The following is a 20,727-nucleotide window of genomic DNA, read 5'->3' as shown; positions in this document are numbered from 1 at the left end:
GTTTAAGAGGTCTACAAATGGTTTTATTCAAAAATAATTCTTTCCATGTATTTTTTACACATTTAGTTCAAAGTAAGTAAATGATTAAATGAAAAAGAAATAGTATCTTTTTAGAAATATTTGAAATTTGTTTTGCCTTCTGTTCTACTTGGAAGGTATTTCAAAGTGCCAGACCTTTTATCTAGCATTATTTAAATGATATAAGGATAATTAACGGATTATCAATATTACAAGAATTGATTTATTAAAATCACCCTGTGGAAAAGGGGGATTTAATTGAAGACTGTAATGTTCTTCAAAGCTCTGCTGATGCATAAAAATATTCCTGGATAATGTACTAGTATTATTAGCTTACCCTCTGGAAACAACTATTTTAATACATTGAGAAAATTTTGCAGGTAGGCTCATATCTAGTAAATCATTCCTGAACAGGCTTTCAGAAGGGAGAAAACAAATAGTTCTGTTATTCTAATTAAAAAGAGAAGTCCTAATCAGGTTGTTCATAACATGAATACCTTCCAGTTTCTCTAACAATAAGCATGACTGCTCTTCTGAAACAAATTTGAATTATGCCAAGCTCCCCTATAAAACAGGAATTTATAAGTTTATTCACTATTCTTACTTAAAAGTCAACCACCACTTTGGATTTTCTAGGAGTATTTTATCAATTTTATCTTGGGAGATGCCTCTAATGAGCATTTTAGGAACAATGTTTTTAAGGATATGCGAATATCCATGACCTCCGTATTTCATCAACCTATTCTTCGTGTGCACATCATGAGCCATCAGAATTCTGTCTTCGTAGCCTTCATTGATCAGCATCCGAACCCTGCAAAGGTAAAAAGTGTACCTGTCACTGGCAGCTCTCACTCTGCAACAACGCAGAACTGATCAGTAGTTAAACTTTTTACATTATTGTAGTCCTCCACTGCATCATAACTGAAAGTAGCTACTTTAAGGTACTCAGAAGACGTGTTCCTGATATTTAATTAAACCTAAAACACTTACTTTATTGAATGATAATAATACTACTAATAAAAACATACCAGCAAATATTGCAACGTGGACAAGAAAAATTGTTTCCAGCTGGCATGACTTTGAATTTCCAGTCTCATGGGCCCATGGAGGAGGAATTCAAGGATTTCATTATTGCCAAGCATGGGACACAGTTTTTATATACACGAGTAAGTAATCATTTCCTACTAAAACTCCTTGCCAGCATGATCTGCTCATGGGGTTAGCTCTTGCTGCTGTCACAACACTGGCCCCATAACAATTGTGGAGGACCAGACTCTGCCTGTGACAGGTCCTTTATGAAGCCTGGCTCAACAAGGCAAATACTTTCACATCTGTGCTTTATTCCCAATTAGAATAACCAGGTTGTCAGCATCATATTCCACGCAGGCAATTATCAACCAAACATGTTTCAAAGATGTTCATTAGAGAAGATAAATAAGACAGGCATTGTACGGTGCTAGCATGTGCCAGCAAATTAGAGGAGTTAATTCAGCAGTCCGACTAAGCAGACTTGGCAAATTGACAAGTCAGCTTGAAAAAAATAACGAAACAAAACTCATCCTTCTGGTCATTCCCTTGCAGCAAGCCTCCTACAAGGCGTCCTTCTGTTCTACATTGCACTCAGGTAACCTTAATCCCTGGCTAAGCTCAGTTTTTAGAATCTATTTGGTAGGTGGCTGAACTTCTCTGTTGCATGACTCCGCTAAGTTTCAGTTTTCCACTTGCACTGGCGACACTGAGGTGGCACAGACAGATACAGCAGGCCTGGAAGCGCTCATTCCTCACTAAGCCACCCAATTCCACCAGACGCCAGCACTGTGAAATTCTAATTTTCACCTTCTTGCCTGTGCTTTGATCAGCAAGAAAGCAAACACTGGTTTTATAAGTAACCACACTGCATCTGAAAGCCTTTACTGTCAGTTTTTATTACAACTACTTACAAGGAGATACATCAAATCAATATGGAGAGTAGAAAGAAGGCGAGTGAGATAGAACTTAGTAAAAAAATCAGTGTCTTTCATAAAAGCAATATAAACAGTGCTGTATAGCACACAGCACCATGTATGCTGTAGGGTTATAACCCCACTACTATCTTCTCCAGCTTGAAATACGAAGAGGCCACAAGCTAACCTGAGAATAAAAGCAATGACACTGCAGTGACTAAGTTCTTGGCTGATCAAACATCATCTTAGAATGATCTCTTTCCACATTTGGACTCAATTTTGTGGGGTGGGGAGGTATATGGTCCTTTAGATTCCTTATTTATTGCTTCTTCTTGCTCGTTCCTGTAAGTTTAGTTCGCACTTCCTGCTGACTCAAAGGAAAACTCTTCTTGAAAAAATTCAGTTTTCTACTTGCACTGGCAGTAGATTACAGTATAAATGCCTCAGCACACACACAGTTAAGCTGTGTTTGAGTACGTATGGTACGGCTACAGAAGTTTACTTATCTTTTGGACAGGCTAGACCTGAGCAATGTTCTCCATTTAGTTTGGTCGAAATGTGTTTCACTAACACATTTAAAGATCAGGTTGATTTCCATCTCTGGGGCGCTGCTAGACCAGAAAAAAAATCACAAAGAAAATCAACAATCCAAGGAGACTACCACTGTCTACGTATGTCCAGTGTGGATGCATCAAAAACTCAACAAAATCCATGTAATGGCATTTCTAACAGGAGGGCAGAGAGCCACACCACACAAAGAGGGGACAAGCTCTTACTATTTTCTTCCTATAAGCAGCCTGCTGCACTAAACGCTCAACTGCCAGAGAATTTTAAGGAGAAATCTCGGTGGCTAAGCAAGTACCACAGACAGAATAAAAGCTGTGCCATGGCTGAACAAACACTTGCTAACCAGGGCATGCTCCATTCTTCTACACATTTTCCTCACAGTGCTTCTGTACACGCTGACCTGCTGTGGCACAGGAGAGTGGAGCAACTGAATGTAAAAACTGCAGATTCATCACAGCAGTTTAAAATACCGTGTGCAAGACCGAGAGACCTGTTAGAGAGAGAAACTATTTCTAGTGTGAAAAGCAGCAGCAAACGCCTGGCAGTAAGTAGAGCAGTAGCCACAAAACCTTCTTAGGAGAGCAGCCTGAAAGCAGAGAAGAAAAGTTTTGCAGCTAATTTGACAGTGAGGGGCAAAGCAGTGTCTGAAATGTGAGTGAAAGCTAGAAAGCTCCTTCATTAGTGATCAGGGACCTTAAAATCTTTCTCCTGAAAGAAAAGGAAAGAATTATTTCTGACTCTGGAAGAGAAGTGAGACATAGGGCAGGATGGCATCCCACCCCTCGGATAGCTGCTGCTTGACTACGCCTGAATGCTGAGGACGAACAGTGAAGGAGCCTCACTCCTCTGGACAGACTGGGAGGAGGGAGAAGCCCACTCCCAGCTGACCATACCTGTCTCAGGCAGTTTCTGCAAGGAATGCATCTCCTTGGCAATACTTTGTGTTAGCACAAGACACAGATTTGTCATGCAGCTGAGCTGAGAGAGAAACAGGGAAGAGAGATCTGGCCAGCACGGCCAATACTGTCACAGTGTGGCTGTGAAGAGCACGGGAGTTGTGAGCCTCCACAAGTGGGAAAGGACAAAAGGAGAGGGGCGGGATATGCAGTTGTATGGAAGTGCTGTATGGAAGTGCTGTATGGAAGTGCTAAAAGGTATGGAAGAAATGTATGGAAGGCTGTTTTTCAGGATGGAAGCACAGGACCAAATCCACCCAATGAAACTAATCACTTTTGCTCCTATAAGACACTTGTGAGAAGATGTAATAGGCTCAGAAGACATGTAGTAGCAACACTAGGTTTCCAACAAAAGCCAAATCCTAACATAAATCCTCTATCTCCAGCCTTTCCTTTTATAACACTAATTTTTTATAATACATTAATATATAAGCGCAGTAAATGATAAAATTCAACCAAATCAGCATGGAATTAGGACAGAGAATGAAGTTCGAGTAGCTTTTGATCTTTCCCTCAAGTCACACTCTATGACTTTCTGATTCCACATTTTCCTTTGCAGATAGAAGAAATTATACATGCTGCCCTAAAGAAGTGACAGCAGCAGAAAAAAAATTGCCATTATTTTAGTATGAAAAAAGACACTTTTGAACTGCTAGCAGAATCACTCCGTGATGCCCTTTAAGACAAGTACCAATAATATTCATTTGTCAATGGCAATGCTACTGCTCAAACCCCACTGAAGCAGATACCTTGCAATTCTTTCGTTGTCACTCGGCATGTCGATGTCTGGATGGAACTGGTAATGAAGAAACTCCGTACCAAATAGGTCATACTCTAAATAGCACCCAAGTTTAGCAAATTCCAGAAGTTTCTCTGTATCAAAGATAGTCCTGCAGAGCATATATAACACAAAGTCAGCATTGTAATGGGAAGAAAAAAAATCTCACGGTGTGAAGGTGACATATTCTGTGAGCTCCTGTTTGCAGGGAACAAAACCAGTTAGTGAGGATTTTGAGAAACAGAATTCCCATTTGGCACATGCAGCCGAACCTGGTAGACAACACTGTCCTCTTACATCCATCTGGGACTTCATGCATTAAACAAATATGAAGCAAAAGCAACTCTTCCCCCATGATATAATAATAATAATAACACAAAAACAAAAATATTTACAATCATCTTTAAATGGAAACAGAAAAGTTACTTACTTTTGGTATCACTAAACCTCTCAACAGACAACCTAACGAGGAAGGACATTTAAGGAGGAGGTTAATTCCGAGTGACATTTAAAAAAAAAAAAAAGGACAATAGATTACTGACATAAGACAGATTTATGTTCTTAACAGCTACATCCAGGACTTGTTTCATCCATCAAACACCGTTAATACACAACTTTGTCTTTAGTTTCTATAAGGTACAGTGATGTTTCCAGATTGTCACCAGAACTGCAATATATCTTAGTCTGTGCTCAGATCTGCCCGGAACACCTCAAGGAAATGCTCTTACCAAAATATATAATGGGACTGTGAGAACCCGAGGCATGGGCTCTGCATCAGATGTGGAAAGCAAAGGAACAAAGCTGCTAAAACCCATCCCTCACTTGGAAAAGAATGACAACGGAAATAACAGCTCTCTGGAATATTTTTTTCTATGACACATTTTTACCAAGAGCATAAACGATCCAAATGAAAAACAACAACAAGCCCAATCACAGAACCCTCAAATGACACCTGGTAAATTTATCACAACACATTTTTTTTTCCATCTAGGGAAAAAGCAGGTTTCCACCAAGGCAGCGCAGGTAACCAGAAGTAGCCAGGAGTACTCATTCCTATGCAGGTGATCCTATATGTTTTTAAAAACAAAAGAACAAAACCCCCACGAACAGTGTATATCAAAACCACAGCCAGAAAAATTTCTTTTGAGAACTGTTTTTGGTGGTTTTTGGAAGCTCTGTCCCAACAAGGGACAGGAGAGCTTAATCCCATCAGCCACGGGTTCCCCTTGTAAGCCCTGCTGATGTAGCAACAGCAGCGGCTGGCAGCTCCTCCAGCTGGCAGCTTGGTGCTGGAATGAGGTGTTTGGGCAAGTCCCAACAGGGACAGCCACCAAGCCCTCTTCAGACCAGCATTCCTAGCAGTTGCAGTGATTTTTCTAACAAAAGCTGCTGAATTCAACATATGTTGATCTCTACTAAGATGCCTCTGTAACCTTTTTCCCTATTAAATGATGAGATTTCGTAGCCAAGGTTTAGCAGCTGTTCCTACCTAGCCTGCCTGGGCACTGTGCTTTCACGGTGGACACTTGCAACCTTTTGATTTGAGATGTTACACTGCAAAACGAGGCAGCCAGCATTTTAGCTTTTGCATTCGACTGTAAATCCACCTGAAAACTGCCCTTCTGTCTGTGTCGAAAGCGGGCATGAAATATGGAGCTATGCACAAATTGGTCTCACATTTAAGGGCCTGGGATGCTCCCACGTGGATTCTTCTCACTGAAAGAGACTTAAAATGTTAAACGCACATTGCAAAGCCAAACTTCACAGCAGTTCAGAGCCTATGTTACAGCAAGTGCCAACCTGAATGTGTGAAAATAATGATAGAAGCAGAATAAGGAAAAGCCATGTGTACCAGCGGCTGTTAGTGAAACTGCACCTCTGCCTTGACTGTTTTCCTACTTATGCTGTTTATTTTTTCCACCAATAAATCACTGAATTCAGTGATTTACAACAGTGCATAAAAGCAAGAAAAAATCAGAACTGATGTTTATGTTGTAGCAAAAATGGCTACATAAGTACTGACACTGCAGTTTGCTCAGTTGTCTTTCACAGAAAGATTTAAGCCATCCGTTTGTCTTAATAATTGAGAAAAAATACAGCTAGACATACAATGGCATGCAGGTAAATAAGGAAAGCCCATATCATTTCTATACAATCAAATATAAATAAAATTTCATGGCACTGAATTTTATGCTCCTAAAATCGCCACGCAACATTGAGCTCTGTATGAATACCAAAAAAAAACCAACCTGACACTTGATTTATAAGAGCCTATAATCATTAGAAATTTAGAGCACAGTGCTTTTGGCCGTGTTACACTCACATCGACGACAAACAATCCGATTGCTGGGAGTCATATGACCACAAACAGTCTCCATTATTCAGCAACTGTCCAAACCAATCAATGCTTGGACATTTTCCAAGTCATTACGAGCCACGCAAGGTCAGAAGAGAGAAAAGCACCCTAATTCCTTTACATGCCTGCTGTAGGGCTTCTGGTGTTTGCTCTCAAGGAAACTGAAAGTTAGCTCTGGGGTCTAAGATGAGAATTATCCAAAATCCAACTGTTTTCTTTTTACATAGTATTTCTTCTGTCTGGCAGCAGAACTGAAAAGATCCAGAATTCAGCCAAATCACTGAGTATGTTAGCATCTGCAAGACTTTGGTCAGGTCCTTTAGAGTAGCCCCGTTTTCAAAAGCGCTGAAGCCCAACAACTTCCCATCCAGCCTGGCGGGAGCTTCTCAAAGTCCAGTGCTTGTTAAATGCAGCGATTTACACAGGGATGTCAATTAATGGAATCCTCTTTTTATTTTTTTTTTTTCCTAGTATGGTTACAGTTATTCCTAATCTTGCATCCAAACCTTCAAAAGGAGTGTTTCAAGCCCCCGGATCATTTTACCAGCGCGAACCTACGAGCCGATCCAGTTTGAAGTGCTGGAAGCTGATTAAGCTCCAAACAAGCAGTTTCCTTACCTGTCGAGGTGAGACATGACGGTTTTAGAAGCGTCAGCCCCAGCTTCCTGCAGAATGCGGATGATCTGGAAGGGCGCATCGCTGTTCCTGCCAGGGTGGATGATCACCGGGCACCCCAGCTGCGCCTGGGCACGCGCGGTTGCCTGGAGCACCCTGCGTTCGCTCGGGGTCAGGGGCCAGGAGCAGCCGATTTCCCCCACCACGCCACACTTGATGTTAGTCCCATCCGCTCCGTCGAGGATCTCACCAACAATGATGTCTGTAAGCTAAAGAACGGGAAAATGAGATATCTGGTTAGTAATATTGTCTGTGTTACACAGCATCACGTTTGGTTGATGGACACTGAGCTGGTCCTGAGGTCCTTTTGAACCTACTTAATTAACAGTTGGGTGTGTGAAAACACTGCAGTTAAAATCTGGTTTCTGCCAACTAACGTCAACCTAGCCATTAACTAAGACCAAAATAAACACAGAGGCAAATCAATTTAACAGTATGCACTCACACAGCTGCCTGGGTTTGCAAGGAAAGATTGTCTACATATAATCTGAATACCGCTTTAAGCTGAGACTAATTTTTCTCCAAAAAAAAAAAAATAGTCCAGGATAAAATCTTGTGCTTCACAATCCTATATTGGATCCAGAAACAATTCCAGGTAGTTTCTTGCTAAACAAGGGCTCAGCGATTAAGGAATCCTTGTCACTGAAATGGGGAAGGTACAAATCCTGCAAAGATTCTGGGACTAGTTTAGACAAAGACAAGTTTAAGGCAAATCCTGCTCTTGGGAATGCCAATGTAAAACTACTGTAACTCTGCTGACTTTGTCAGCTGAGCTTTGTTCTTGTAGTTGCAAACTTACAGGGTCAAAATTAGCTTGCTTTTAAAACATTCATAGGCAAAAAAGACATCAAAATCTCCAAATAAAATCAGCTTGTTATAAAATCTTTCACTTTGCTTTTCCAGAATAGGCTTGTGTCTTCAAGAACACACTCAGAAATGAAAGCACAAAATGGCACTGATGATGACATTCTAACCATTTGTCCCTGAACGTTAAAGAAATCATGATTTTAAGGAAGAATGAAGTGAACAAAGGAAGGTTTTCAAGCAAACACAGGAAATCAAAAAAGCTCACACCAGTTTCCAAATACATTTCTAACTTACCTTTACTCTACATCTTGTCTCCTCGACAGGTCAATACAAGACATTTTACGGCAGGTCTCTGCCCATCACTTTATCCTACGATCACACACCTCCTGCCTCGTGTATAACCAATCTACCACCCACTTCTAGGGACAACCAGACACAGAGTTCACTTCTCTCCTGAGAGCAACCTGAAGAACATTGCTCCTGCAGCAACACCTTCGTGTCACCGAACTGCTCTGCAACCTCACTCGTGTTAAAAAACACAGATTACTAAAGCCGAAATACTTCTCTCGTTCAGTTGAAGTGAGCAACAAAATATTCAAATTATCTTTGCTTAATCAGGAGAAGTATCATTATGACAAATTCACTGGCAAATGAAGAACCACCAGTTATGGTGCAGTCCCTGCACAACCCTCGTTAAGCCAACTGATCGTTGTTTGGCCTGCATTAAGGATTGATTAACTGTTGACTACGGGACACCTGTGGGTCTTTAGCAGCCCATCAGATACAGGAGGGAAACTTTTGCCGAATTAAATCTTTTGTATCAAATTCCAAGTGATGCAAAAATATTTAGGAAAAGTTGGACCATGCAGCCTGAGCCAATTTGGTCCTCGGAGTTGACAGAGCTATGTCACATTGCATCTGCTGAAGCTTTCAGCATTTATTATTAAAATGAACTTGACTCGTTTGTAAACTGTGATAGAATTAAAAAAATAATAATTCAGCTCCATACATTCACAGCCTCCTGCCTTGGAGGGTTCCGCTTCCTTCTTCTCCCCATCATCACATTTTCTTAATAAAAGACGAATGAATATTTATTATTACAGAAGTATCTGGGGACTTCTGTCATTATTAACACATTGTCGTGGGCACTGCACAGACAACTGGATGCCCTGAAAAAAATAGGGAAATGGCGGAAAGAGAAGTAACAGGCAGCTTGAGCAGAGCGATGATTTACAACTGTCCTATAAATACTGCAGTTATTTATGCTTCTTACAAGAATGCTGGGTGATCTAATTGGGAAGTAATTAGCCAGGAAAATACACAAATGAGGAATAAGGAATAATGTTTCTTCCTTAAAAAATTGTAAAATGCACAGGGTAGATGGTGTTGTACCGAAATCCCACATATGAAATATTTTATTTTCCTTTACTGTTGCAGTCTAACTAATCCCTGAGAGAAAAGGGAGTTCAAGAACTGGAAATGCTGACAGATACTCCCAGTACACACAAGTAGGGCTGGTCCAGCTACAAGACACCAGCGGTAACACTGCTCTTAAATTCTGCAAATTAGGAGCTTTTAGATTTCATCTTTCTTACTTGAACTTCTTTCCAGTTTTGACTCATCCAGGCATAATCCATAGGAGAGAGGCTCCTAGGAGATGGTTAAGACTTACCTGCTCCACTGTCATAGCCTGTGTTTGAGAAGAGTGAGTGGAACCCACATAAAACCCAGCCCCAGCAATAACATGGACACCAGTTTCTTCAGCGAGTTGCTTCAAGGTATTCATATCCCGACCGATTCCCGTGGTCGTGTTCTCCACGATAGTCCCGCCGCCTGCTGCTTTAAAATTCAGCAGCTCCTCCTTCACAGCATCCCTTTCCTGACACAAAAGAAGGTTTTCTTTGTGGCTGTAGGGGTTCTGCTTAATCCAAAACAAGTTCTTCATCTCAATGGGCCCATCAGACAAAGGCTCTTGGCCTGGGGAAGGTGGACAAAAACAGCTGCTGTAGTTCATTGACAGGTGCTCGTGAGTCAACGTGTAGCCAAGCTGCTCCGGCTCCACGAGGCCCAGGACAGTCTGTGCTTTTCCTCTCAGGGAAGGCATCTTCCACAACTTCAAAAGGAAAAAAAAAAAAAAACAAAAAACAGATTCTGCAGAAGTCTAGGAAGGAAGAAGAAAGGACATTTCAGAAAAAGCCAACATTTCTTGGAAAATGTCTGAATTCTCCACTCTCACACGCGCATACCTACATGCTGTATGTTTGTCAATGTTTTCAAGTGCTAAATCCAAGTACAGTAGGCATTACGAAAACCAAAGCATTTAGTTTACCCAATTACACTTTCATCAGTACTCTAGTAACGTAAAAATATCACATTCAGTAAAAGGAAATCGTCATCGTTTATTGTGCTGTAGTCAATACCCCATTAAGATAAATGTTTCCTATTTAATAACCACCACTGTATGTTTATTTAGGATTCTTTGCTCTTCAGCAGCTGTCAATTTTTGTCAGCTTGAGCCACCAGATGAACACACTTGGCACCAACAGTGAATGTTCCTTACTGGTACGTTCATTTGATCGGTGTCCTCCAACACTTGCTATCCCCTTCTCATGCCGAGGAACACGCCTGGGTCTGGGCACCTCCCCTGCCCCTCCACACAAGGAATGCAGTGATGGGATGACATCTTCTCGGGCATTTAGCAGGGGCTCAAGTCCTCCTGCCAGTTTTGCTGGCAAAGCCTGGCCTAGCCCCAGGGCAACTCCTCCAAAGCTGACAGCAGTCCCTGAAAACACAACCTGGCCCCCATCCAGCTGGGCAGAAATTCCCGTCTGGTTCCAAAGTGCTTTTTTCTGTCAGCTTCGTTGGCCAAATGTTTTACCAGTTTAGAACAGACCTTAGCCTAACATCTCATTTCCATGGCTCAGCCCCTAAGATGATTTTTCCCTCGTCTTTAATATAAATGAAACCGGGTTATTCTTCAAAACTTCAAATGAGTGGTGACGAAGACATACCTTGGGGCTGCTGTCTACAATTGGTTCATGTCATAGGCATCTGCTTTGGGAAAGTTTAGCCCGGATCTCTACAGGTTAGAATTAGCTGCAGCTGTCTCCATTGGGATTTGGGGGGATTTTTTTTTTTCTTTTGAGGGTGGGGATGATCTTTATAGTTTATGTGCCGTATTAACATTAAACATAGCTGACTACACAGCTCATGTTAGATCTTCCTGATGCTGGTTGCAAAGGCTTGAGGATATGTAGTTATAATCCCTAGTCAACCAAAATCATCAGTTATGAAACAAAATACATGTTTAATCATGTCCAGGGGACAGGACTAACTAGAGCATGCATTATTGATTAAAGAGAGAGGTCTTTCCCATTTCTGTCTCCCTTTTAGTGAATAATATCATAAACATGGGTTTGTTACTGGTAAAGCCCTCAGAGGATGTTTTCCTTTTAACTGTTAATGTTAATCTACCAGGATGACAGAAAAACTGAAATCTGAAGGGCACTGAACTCTACATATCAAAGGGCACAAGGATGCCTGGATCTCTTTGGGGATACTTTCTTTTCACAAGCAAGACTCACTGCCAGAGTACCGCTGTAACAGTGACCCAGCTCCTGCAAAAGGCAGATACCACCTGTCTAGTGATGTTTGAGTGCTGGCAGTTAATTTAACATGAAAAGTCAGCCATCCATAAGAAAAAGAAAGGACTGATTGACTGTGTGTGCTTGTCTTGTGTATAAGCAGACGTGTATAATAATCCCACGTAGGAAGAACTGTTCTTTTATGAATCGCGTTTGTAGACTAGCGTCTTGACTTGTTTGAGAAGGCAGAAGAATAATAACTCTCACGGAACAGACTGCTGGCTGATTAATATCATGTTGTGTTGTGGCTTTTGCCAAATAAATTAAGAAGCCCATGATTTCAGAAAACATTATTCGTGAGAAAATAATGAAAAGCAAAATACCTGTCTTAGTCAGAAACTGCTGCTAACTGCAATTCAGTTCAGTTGTCCAACTGAGCCATTAATTGCACTCCTGAATAAAGCCAGTATTGTGTAGAGCAACGCCCCAGTATGGAAAAAGCTCAACGAGCCAGGTCATTGTCATACACACAGCAAAGTGACTACGGTAATATATTCTTTAATTTTTATTTTTCTTCCATCAAGTATCTGCTCTGGTATTCAGTTAAGTCCCTATAGCATAAAAAGTGATATCCACTCTCTACTGGAGAAGCATATTTTTCTCCACATTTATTGACAATTTTCAAATCCATTTATTAAGTTAGGAAAACGGACCTATATAAATAAGTTTGTATATATTCAAGTATTGAAGCTCTTTTAATAAAACTAGACACAAAGTAATTATAATTATGGCCTGTTTCCTTAAAAAGTTTCCACTTTATTTTTTTGGTTACTTGACAGTGCAGTGGCTCAAAACAGCCATTCTAATTGATTCAGAATTTTTGCTCACTTTCAGATTCCTCCTTTGAATGTAAAAAGGACAATAATTAAAAGTTTATTTTCAACATTTGTTCGACTAATTCCTTTCTGACATAGCTAAATTAGACTACCATCAATTAATTTGGCCCATACACTGTGAAAACCTATGGTTGTGTGAGATCTTCTTATAGCCTGAGGCTGCTGTCCTCTGATTTATAACAGCAGGAAACATCTAAAATTACCTGTTCCAGTGCCAGGTTCCTCTTGCAGCAGACATGAATCTGTTGATTTTTAGGCTCTGTACTTCAGATTATAGCATACATACAGAGCTAACAAAACCAGTGCCTACTATTGAACCTTTTGATTGAGCACAAGTGCTTTTATGACTGTAAGAAGCATCACAGAAATGGAAACTGACATAAACAGCATTTAAAGCAGGCCTAATTTTATCTTCCTGAAAAATATGATTAACGTTAATGTCAGTGCCTGCTTACTAACAGTTTTAGAAAACCAACACTTTTAATAAAAAAAAGAAAGAAAAATAGACAGCCAACAATTCGTGACTAGAATTATTTTTAAAAACACAGTCCTGATATCTTCTCTACCATCATTTACATAGACAGCATGCCATGAATATGCTATAATGATACATTATTCTTGATAAGATTCACCTGATGGAACCATAATTTAATTAGTGTCTTTAAAATAGATTTATGTGCAAACAGCTTTCAAATTGAATAATGACTGCTGCTTAATTTAAACATGTATACGTTAATGTTCGTGCGGGTTTCTAATGACTTGTATGCCACGTTCTACACAGAATTTTCTCTTTTGAGCAAGTTTCTTCTTTTGTACACTGGGGGATTGAATTCATACCCTCTCACTCAGCCATCTGAAATGGTACACGTCCTTACAAAATAACTGTCTAGACTATTTTCATACCGGAGATGGGAAGACATATCTACAGGCAATTCATCCAGCCTATTTTGAATGCTTGTGACAGGACAGGACAAGTTACTTTCTCTAACATCTGCCTCCTTCCATGGACTAAGGAAGGAGCCAAGAAACAATCTCGGACAAGCCAGTAGATCTTAAATGGCCCTGTGTGTGACATGTGAATTAAACTTCCTGAATCCTCACCCAGTTCGAGGGAAGGGGCAGGGAGAGAATGTGAGAGGAAAAAGGGGAAAGGAATTCATATTTCTATGACAACAAATAAACAGGTAGGCTTTTATCTGGCAATAAGATGTATTTTGGTTTTGGAAATCACTAATTTATACTCTGTTAGTGCTGAGGCACTCCCACTCAGATCAAGGTTTCTCTGTTTAGGTGCTGCATAAAGAGAAATAAATAGTATTTCCTGAAAATATACTCAGATAACAAGAAAATAATCTTGAATAAACAATCTCTTTTTTTTTTTTTTTTTTTTTTTTTGTCCACAACAGCTTTGAAATAATAACCTAACATTTCCTTAATAAACTCTGGACTAATCTTTACAACTCATTGCACGGTGAAATACAACTCTCACCATCACCCTCCTGTTAAATACCGGTAAAGTACATATTTTTCCTAGAGGTATTATTAAGAGGAAAGAAACTTGCTACTAAAAAGGTCACGGTACTGCGTTCCTTACTCTGGTAAAAACTCCACTAAATTCAATGGGTGTTTTGCCTGAATATTGATGGCAAGACGCGTGTTTCTGCTTTTCCCATCTGAAACTCACACTTCAGTCATCATGTCATTTTAATGGTCTTGTAATGGGACGTCTCTCTAGGTTTGGATTAGTTGCTTCCTACAGTAATTTCATATTGCTGGAACATTATAATCTCATAAACGCGGCTTCCACACGCTAACGCTGCATTTGTTTTGATTCGGTAAGCACATCTGAATGGTATTAGCACAGATTCTCTCAACTTGTATGAGAATAACTGTATTGTTACGTTACAATGCCAGATTACAGGGTGTCCTGGTTTCAGTTAGAATTAATTTTCTTCCTAGTAGTAGTAGTCTCCACACCAAGTGGAGATTGCTGTGACAAAAACTACAAAAAAGCAAAATGAATGGGTATTTATTGTGTTCAGAAACAAATTACATACAGCTGACATTTAGAAATACGGGTTGCCCTGGCTGCATGAAGAATAGTGTAGGAGGGTTTTTCCCTGTGTAGTCATGCAGCTTGAGGAAAGGTGACACAGCACAGGTTCAGTGTGTATTCACAGCTGGAGGAAATGCTTCGAGCATTCAGTTCTACTGTGAGTGACCTCAGCAAGGCACGGAGAAGCCCCGTATAGGACACATCTATGTATAGGACACATCTATGGCCCATTAGCTAGTCTATCCTGCGTTATCTCAGCATCCCCCCTATTTGAACATTTTGCAAAGAGGGAAAATGTCAGCAAGACAATGCAAGAAGAGAGGCAGAGGGTATGAGAACACATGCAGGCTGTTTCAGGATGAAGTTAAAAACAGAACTTCCCTCTCCCTTCTCACGTGCTTCTGCCAGCTCTGCAGAGCTTTGTGGGGTGAAAGGAACTCGGTTCTGCAGGCACACTTCTCCCCTATACCCATCAGACAAGCAAATTTTCTAACTTCTCTGGCAGACAGGTTCCACATCAACTTTACCTTCAAAAATGTACATAGAAGCTTTAATTACAGAAGAAGCATGCCTGAAAACCAGCCTTCTCATCCACTGCTTGCAATAAGCACAACATTTTTGCTCATGCACAGAGTCAGCAATTGCAGCTTCAATGCCGGGAGTGGAGCTGTCTGTGAGCTGTGGGGTTGTGGTGGCCAGCAGTGACACTGCCTCTGCTTCAGCAGGACCTCTACAGGCTCACCCTCAGCTTGCCCAGACACTCCTCTGGTGCCAAAGGTGTCCAACAGTCTCCTAAACAGGCAATCTCACTACACAGTTGTCTCTGAGTTATGTGAGATGCCAGAGAACGTCTCCTTTGGGTTGTTTTGCCCCAAAAACAGCATTTGGAAATGAGGTAAAAGAACAATGAAAACTCTTGTCTCTTCTGCAGAAATGACAGATGGGCTTCTCTGAAGATGGAGTGGATTATTTCCATTAAAGTCCTAAATATCCTTCCCCAGCTCAATGATCAGAAGTGACATCAAACTTTTTCCTCTCCCAAACTGGACCTACGAGACTAACATGATTTGCTGAACTTCGTGCTAACTCAGCAAATAGAGCCAAGGCAAATAGCCTTACCTAATCACAGGCAGTGTTTTCTTTCCTCACCAGCTTCACGCTCTGTAAATTAAACAAAAAGTATGATAAGTATCATGACATTTTTCACAGTATAAACAAGCATTTTGAAAGTTTTTCATAGGCATTTGTTTAGTGCAAAAGTATAGTAAAGGGAAAAGGATGTGCAGTGCTGGCCTTCCCCCTAGTTATCAGGGTGGCATCCCAGTATTCCCTTGCACATAGCACTGAGGCAAGGCTTCGTGTCCTAAGGACCTGTGCCACATGGGGGATTTTCCACACCTTGACTAAAGCCCTCAGAGAGGAGGGGGACACTTACAGCACCTCTCTCCTACAAACACTCTCATCTAACCCTGTAGGAGTGTATGTTGTAGATTTTTCCTTACACGGTACCTGCAGTCTCTCATCTTTGTGTGGTTGTATTTTCAAGGAAAAAGCAAGAACCTCACCAATTCAGATACCTGTCATCTCTCGACTGCTTACAAATTGGCCAACAGATCCCAAACCTAGAGATTTCCCGGGGGAATATACAAAAAGTGAGAAGCAAGGCTTTTAAATGCTTATCTGAAAGGGTAAGCAAAAACTCTCTGTGGCTCTCATAGCAGACCTCTGGGACCAAAGGAAGCTCCCGTGACCTGCACAGGGCCATGTGTGCACTACTGTCTTGGTATTTAATACTCTGAGTGCTTTTTCCTCAAATTGGTTAAAGTTCAGCTGCTGTTAATGCAGCAGAGGCAGACTTTTGTTTTACCTTACTTCTGTGCAGATAAGGGTCACAAAATCAAGGCTCCTCTGAGCAAAGTCACATTGAAGTTTGTTCTCCTCAGAGATACGAGACCAACAGCCCCATAAATGTTTTTTCATCAGCAGCTCCTTTACAAGAACTTCAGGGGATTTTACATTTTGGGCAGCTTCCAAAGCTACTCCTGATAAAAGGTCATAGAAGAATTCTCCCCTGGGGTGCAACATTACATTAATTACATTTTACATGCACACACAGTGTTTTTAGGCCAAAAATGAGGCCTGAGGAAATTTTGCACTGTATAATAGTCCATGCAAGGATGGGCAAGTCCTGCATGCTGCTATGTGCACATGTGTTTCTTTACCCTAGATGAATCGTATTTGCCCCTCGTGGGTGCTGGGCTACAAGCACACACTCTTTCTTGCAATGAAAACACCACACTGGACAGCAGCCTGTGGTTTTTAGGAATGTCTTCATTCTTCACGCCCTCTAAATTTCAAATTTGAAACTTAAGCATATACCTAGCTAGCTTTACCGTTATTCTCATTGACTTAATTGGTTTCACCAAAAGCCACAGCAAATCACTCCCTAGATCTTTACACGCAGAAATAAAGAGGAAAGGGATGGAGATCTGAGACACCAAAGACTCGACACCGCCCTTCTCACCACACAAATCTAGGCAATGGAAGGGTGATGTTCATTACTGTCTCTTGGTCAAGACTAGACCAAGAACTGGAGCCTTTCCTAACTAGGAGATTCAGATGAATGAAACCCAAGGCCAGCTCCATCCACTGTGGGCTCTGAAGAAACACACGGAGGAAAATAGCATGGAGAAAGGTTTAGTGCCTCATTTGAAATGTCAGACTGCAGCAACCGGGACAAGCAGGGATTCCAGAAGAACACTTCCTTTTACTGTGGTGGATGGGTCGAGGGTGACCGAGCACTGGCTCAGGTTGCCCAGAGAGGCCGTGGAGTCTCCTTGCCTGGAGATACTCAAAACCCACCTGGACACAGTCCTGGGCAACGTGCTCTGGGTGTCCCTGCTTGATCAGAGGGGTTGGAGCAGCTGATCTCCAGAGGCCCCTTCCAACCCCTACCATTCTGTGGGCTTAACATGCATGGAACCAAATTCGTTTTCCTGCTGCTGCAAACAACTGGGTCCCCAGACTTACCACCAATCTGAAGACCTACCGAAAAGAAAATCCCCTGAGAACAGTTCCCCTTGTGACTGCTCTGCTGCAGTTGTTAGGAGGCAGAAGCCACACAGCTTTCCACAGCAGCCCTCACAAGAAAACGTGAGCTGACTGAAAGCTTGAAGCTGGCGGTCATAACTCCACAGAATACCTTCTAACTCTGAGACTGTCTTTACAGAGCCTGCATGCTTTGTCAGTGGTCAAAGCCACTGACCTCTTGCTTGTACAAGTGCTGGTGCAAAGTTCTCTGCCCTGGCTGGGTACAATAGCGGAACAGCAGGCAAAGCCAACACACAGACGCTGACATGACTGTCAGATCCCCTGCGTGGCCTTTTGCTTTCTCACCAGGTACTGCTGAACCTTCAGTCTTAACAGGAACTGGACGCAGAAGCCAGCAACTGCTCTGGCTTTTTGTGTTACAGAGTGACTAAGTGTTTTTGCCAGATACAAACTCAGTATCTTTATCCTGGAAACTATTAATTAGCCAGGTTGTAAAAAATCTTTGCTACCAGACTAAAGTGAATAACAAAGACCCAAGTCCTGCAATGAAGTTTAAAGCCCTCAAGAGTTCTAGCAGTAAGGCTAGTGGAACATTTCCAGACCCACCTGAGAATGGCAGATGGTATGCAAACAGCAGTGGTGAAGGAGTTAACTTGCTTTCATTCGGTTCTGGGTAGGTTTTTTAATTTGTGACCATAAAGCAACAAGATGTCAAAGCAGAATCCTACAAGAAAACCTCCTTGATTAGCTGAGATAAAGATGAAATTTCTTTTTATAACCAGGGGGGTAGGATACTCCCTTTCCCTCCACAACACAGCTGATCATGCAATGACTTGGATATTCCCCAGAAAAAACAGAAGACCTATGTTCAAAACTCTGCTCTAAACCAGAAACCAGGGACTTGAACCTTAGGTTCCACATCCTAGAAGGATTTCCAATCCTCCCACACAGGTGGCATGTTGGATGCAAGCAAAAGATTGCTTTTCTCTGCTCCCACTAAACCTTAAGAAACCTTGGTTTCAGCTTACTGAAAAATCAATGTTGCTCAGTGTTTTAATTTTTGAGATGGAAAAAATATTTGAGATCTACATAAAGCGAAATAAGAAATAAAATACACAGAATGTTGAGAGAAATTACTCTTTAATAAACACTCTCCGATGCCATATGGTTCACTATGTACTGGTAGAGATAAGTGAGGAGCAAGCTGATGGCTTCCTAACCACAGGCAGTGACACTTGCTCCTGCTCCACCACGCATTAATTTAATAAGTTAACACTGGTCACCTATACAAAATGTAATTAAGCATCTGAATGCCATTGTTGCCACCTTTGATTATGGCTACAGAAATGAACGTGATGATGGTGACACAAGGGTAAATATTATGTCTGTTAAATTCCAAAACACGAGAGGCATTCGTAATAACAAATGACACGCACATAGTCCTTCATATGACAATCCCAAAGTACCTGACAAAATGATACAAAACCACCTATTACAAGCACCGCTTCACCCATCACCGAAACACAGCCCCCAGCAGAAAGGAGGCAGCAACCTTTAAACACTACAGAACATATTACGGCAGACAACGCCGAATAACGCATCCACTATAAACCACAGGAGAGTTCTAGACAGGCAAAATGCAGTTTTCCAAGAGAAAGTGACCTCTGGCTAAAAAAATTGTTTCATCCAAGAGCTATCACAAGCCACCAGCACAGAGAAAGCAACATCCTCAGCAACAAACGGGCCTAAAACCAAAGAGCTGTGCCTGCAAGTTTCCTGGAGATCAGTTGTATTGATAGTTTTGGGTCAGAAAGCGTTCATCTGAGTTCCTCGCCCGTATGACCGACGTGCCTCAGCTCATGTCCAAGCTCACGCAGCCCAGGACAGGCTGTGCCCAAGGCACCGCTGGGCACACTGCTGGGACTCCCTCGCTCCGTGAGCCCTCGTCCCTGCTGCAAGGCGAGGAGAAAGCAGCCCTGGAGCCACAGCAGAGCTTCCTAAAGGGCAGGGTATTGCAGGGAGAAAAGATGTGGTGTCTGGGTCCCAAAGCTGGACCTGGAGCTTTGCTTTGAGCCTTGCTAAGCAACTGTGTAAGCACCTCGCAGGGGTCTGCGGGCGCTTCCAGATGGAGAAGCCGCCGAGGGCAGGCTTGGAAGGTCCAAAATTTGGACCGAGGCACTTGTTCCCTCACGGAGCCACCCTGAGGGACCCATGAGTACCGGAGGGGACGGATCTCCAGCACACAACCTGGGGCGGACCAACCCGAAATACCAGCGCTAATAATAGCAGCGCAGCCCCACCGCGCTGCGGGGCCAGCCTCAGCGGGCTACTCCTGGCCAAAAACCTCCCAGCTCCTGCCCAGCAGGGAGGGGACGCTCCCCGACCCCAAACAACCCCAAACAACCCCAAACCCCAAACCCCAGCCCTCTCCCGCTTCCCGCTTCTCCCCGCCTCACGCAGGCGCCCTCCTCTTCCTCCTCCCCTTCTTCCTCCTCCTCCTCTTCCTCTCAGCGCCCCGACCCGGCCGCCCCTCACCCCCGGAGCCGCCCTCTCCCCACAGCTGGGGCCGAGGGTCCCGTTAGGGGCAGCCCCCGGGGGCCGCCGCCATGCCGCGGGGCCCAGCCGCGCTCGCTCACCCCGCAGCCGGCACCGCCACGGCCGCGGCCAGGCCCCGCTCGGGGCGGGACTAACCCGGAGCCGGGCTCGGAGGAGGCGGCTGGGAGGGTGACGGGGACTTTGGAGCCATGGCAGCCCCCGGGGATCCTTCTTCTCCGTTCCCCGGTGTCCCCCGTGCCCCACCGGCCGCAGCTGGTGCTCCCCAGCGGGCCGTGGAGCCGTGCGGTGGCTCCAAGTGGCAGACGCTGCCCATCCCCGTTTGCACAGCGGGGAGGGTGCTTGGATCCCCCGAGCCCTTTTTTGGGGGTGTGGAGGGGGTGTGGGGCTGTGCTGTTATGTTTTATAATTTGCCCTTGCCGTGCAAAGAACGGGGAGGTTGAAGAGGTGCTTCTGAGGGCTCACAAGCAGGAGGGTGAGGGCAGCG

At 42.8% G+C, this 20,727-nt stretch overlaps 1 protein-coding gene across 10 annotated transcripts; it reads right to left on the bottom strand.

Annotated features, from left to right (window-relative positions):
- Window position 1: 1 nt before the first annotated feature.
- Window positions 2-20,516, bottom strand: PTER (phosphotriesterase related). Of its 10 annotated transcripts, none has more exons than XM_027450697.3 (7): window positions 20,324-20,516; window positions 18,294-18,411; window positions 15,756-15,797; window positions 9,773-10,261; window positions 7,237-7,502; window positions 4,234-4,374; window positions 2-829 (listed from the first exon to the last, which is right to left on the bottom strand). In XM_027450697.3, exons 4-7 carry the CDS (start codon window positions 10,202-10,204, stop codon window positions 619-621), a joined length of 1,050 nt encoding a protein of 349 aa, XP_027306498.2. In that variant the 5' UTR covers window positions 10,205-10,261; window positions 15,756-15,797; window positions 18,294-18,411; window positions 20,324-20,516; the 3' UTR covers window positions 2-618. The 10 variants fall into 10 exon arrangements, with proteins under 10 accessions (XP_027306498.2, XP_027306499.2, XP_027306500.2 ...); XM_027450698.3 differs by having other exon boundaries at window positions 20,223-20,345; XM_027450699.3 differs by lacking the exon at window positions 18,294-18,411.
- Between the last annotated feature and the right edge of the window lie 211 nt (window positions 20,517-20,727).

Source organism: Anas platyrhynchos, chromosome 2 (genome assembly GCF_047663525.1).
Source record: "Anas platyrhynchos isolate ZD024472 breed Pekin duck chromosome 2, IASCAAS_PekinDuck_T2T, whole genome shotgun sequence".
Taxonomy (NCBI): domain Eukaryota; kingdom Metazoa; phylum Chordata; class Aves; order Anseriformes; family Anatidae; genus Anas; species Anas platyrhynchos.
This window is presented reverse-complemented; position numbering and strand designations above follow the sequence as displayed.

Excerpts from the sequence above, each read along its gene's own strand:
- PTER (XM_027450697.3), bottom strand. The coding sequence starts at position 10,204 with ATGCCTTCCCTGAGAGGAAAAGCACAGACTGTCCTGGGCCTCGTGGAG. Across the intron at positions 7,503-9,772 it reads AGGCTATGACAGTGGAGCAG|CTTACAGACATCATTGTTGG; the intron begins GTAAGTCTTAAC and ends CCCGTTCTTTAG. Across the intron at positions 4,375-7,236 it reads GTCATGTCTCACCTCGACAG|GACTATCTTTGATACAGAGA; the intron begins GTAAGGAAACTG and ends TATGCTCTGCAG.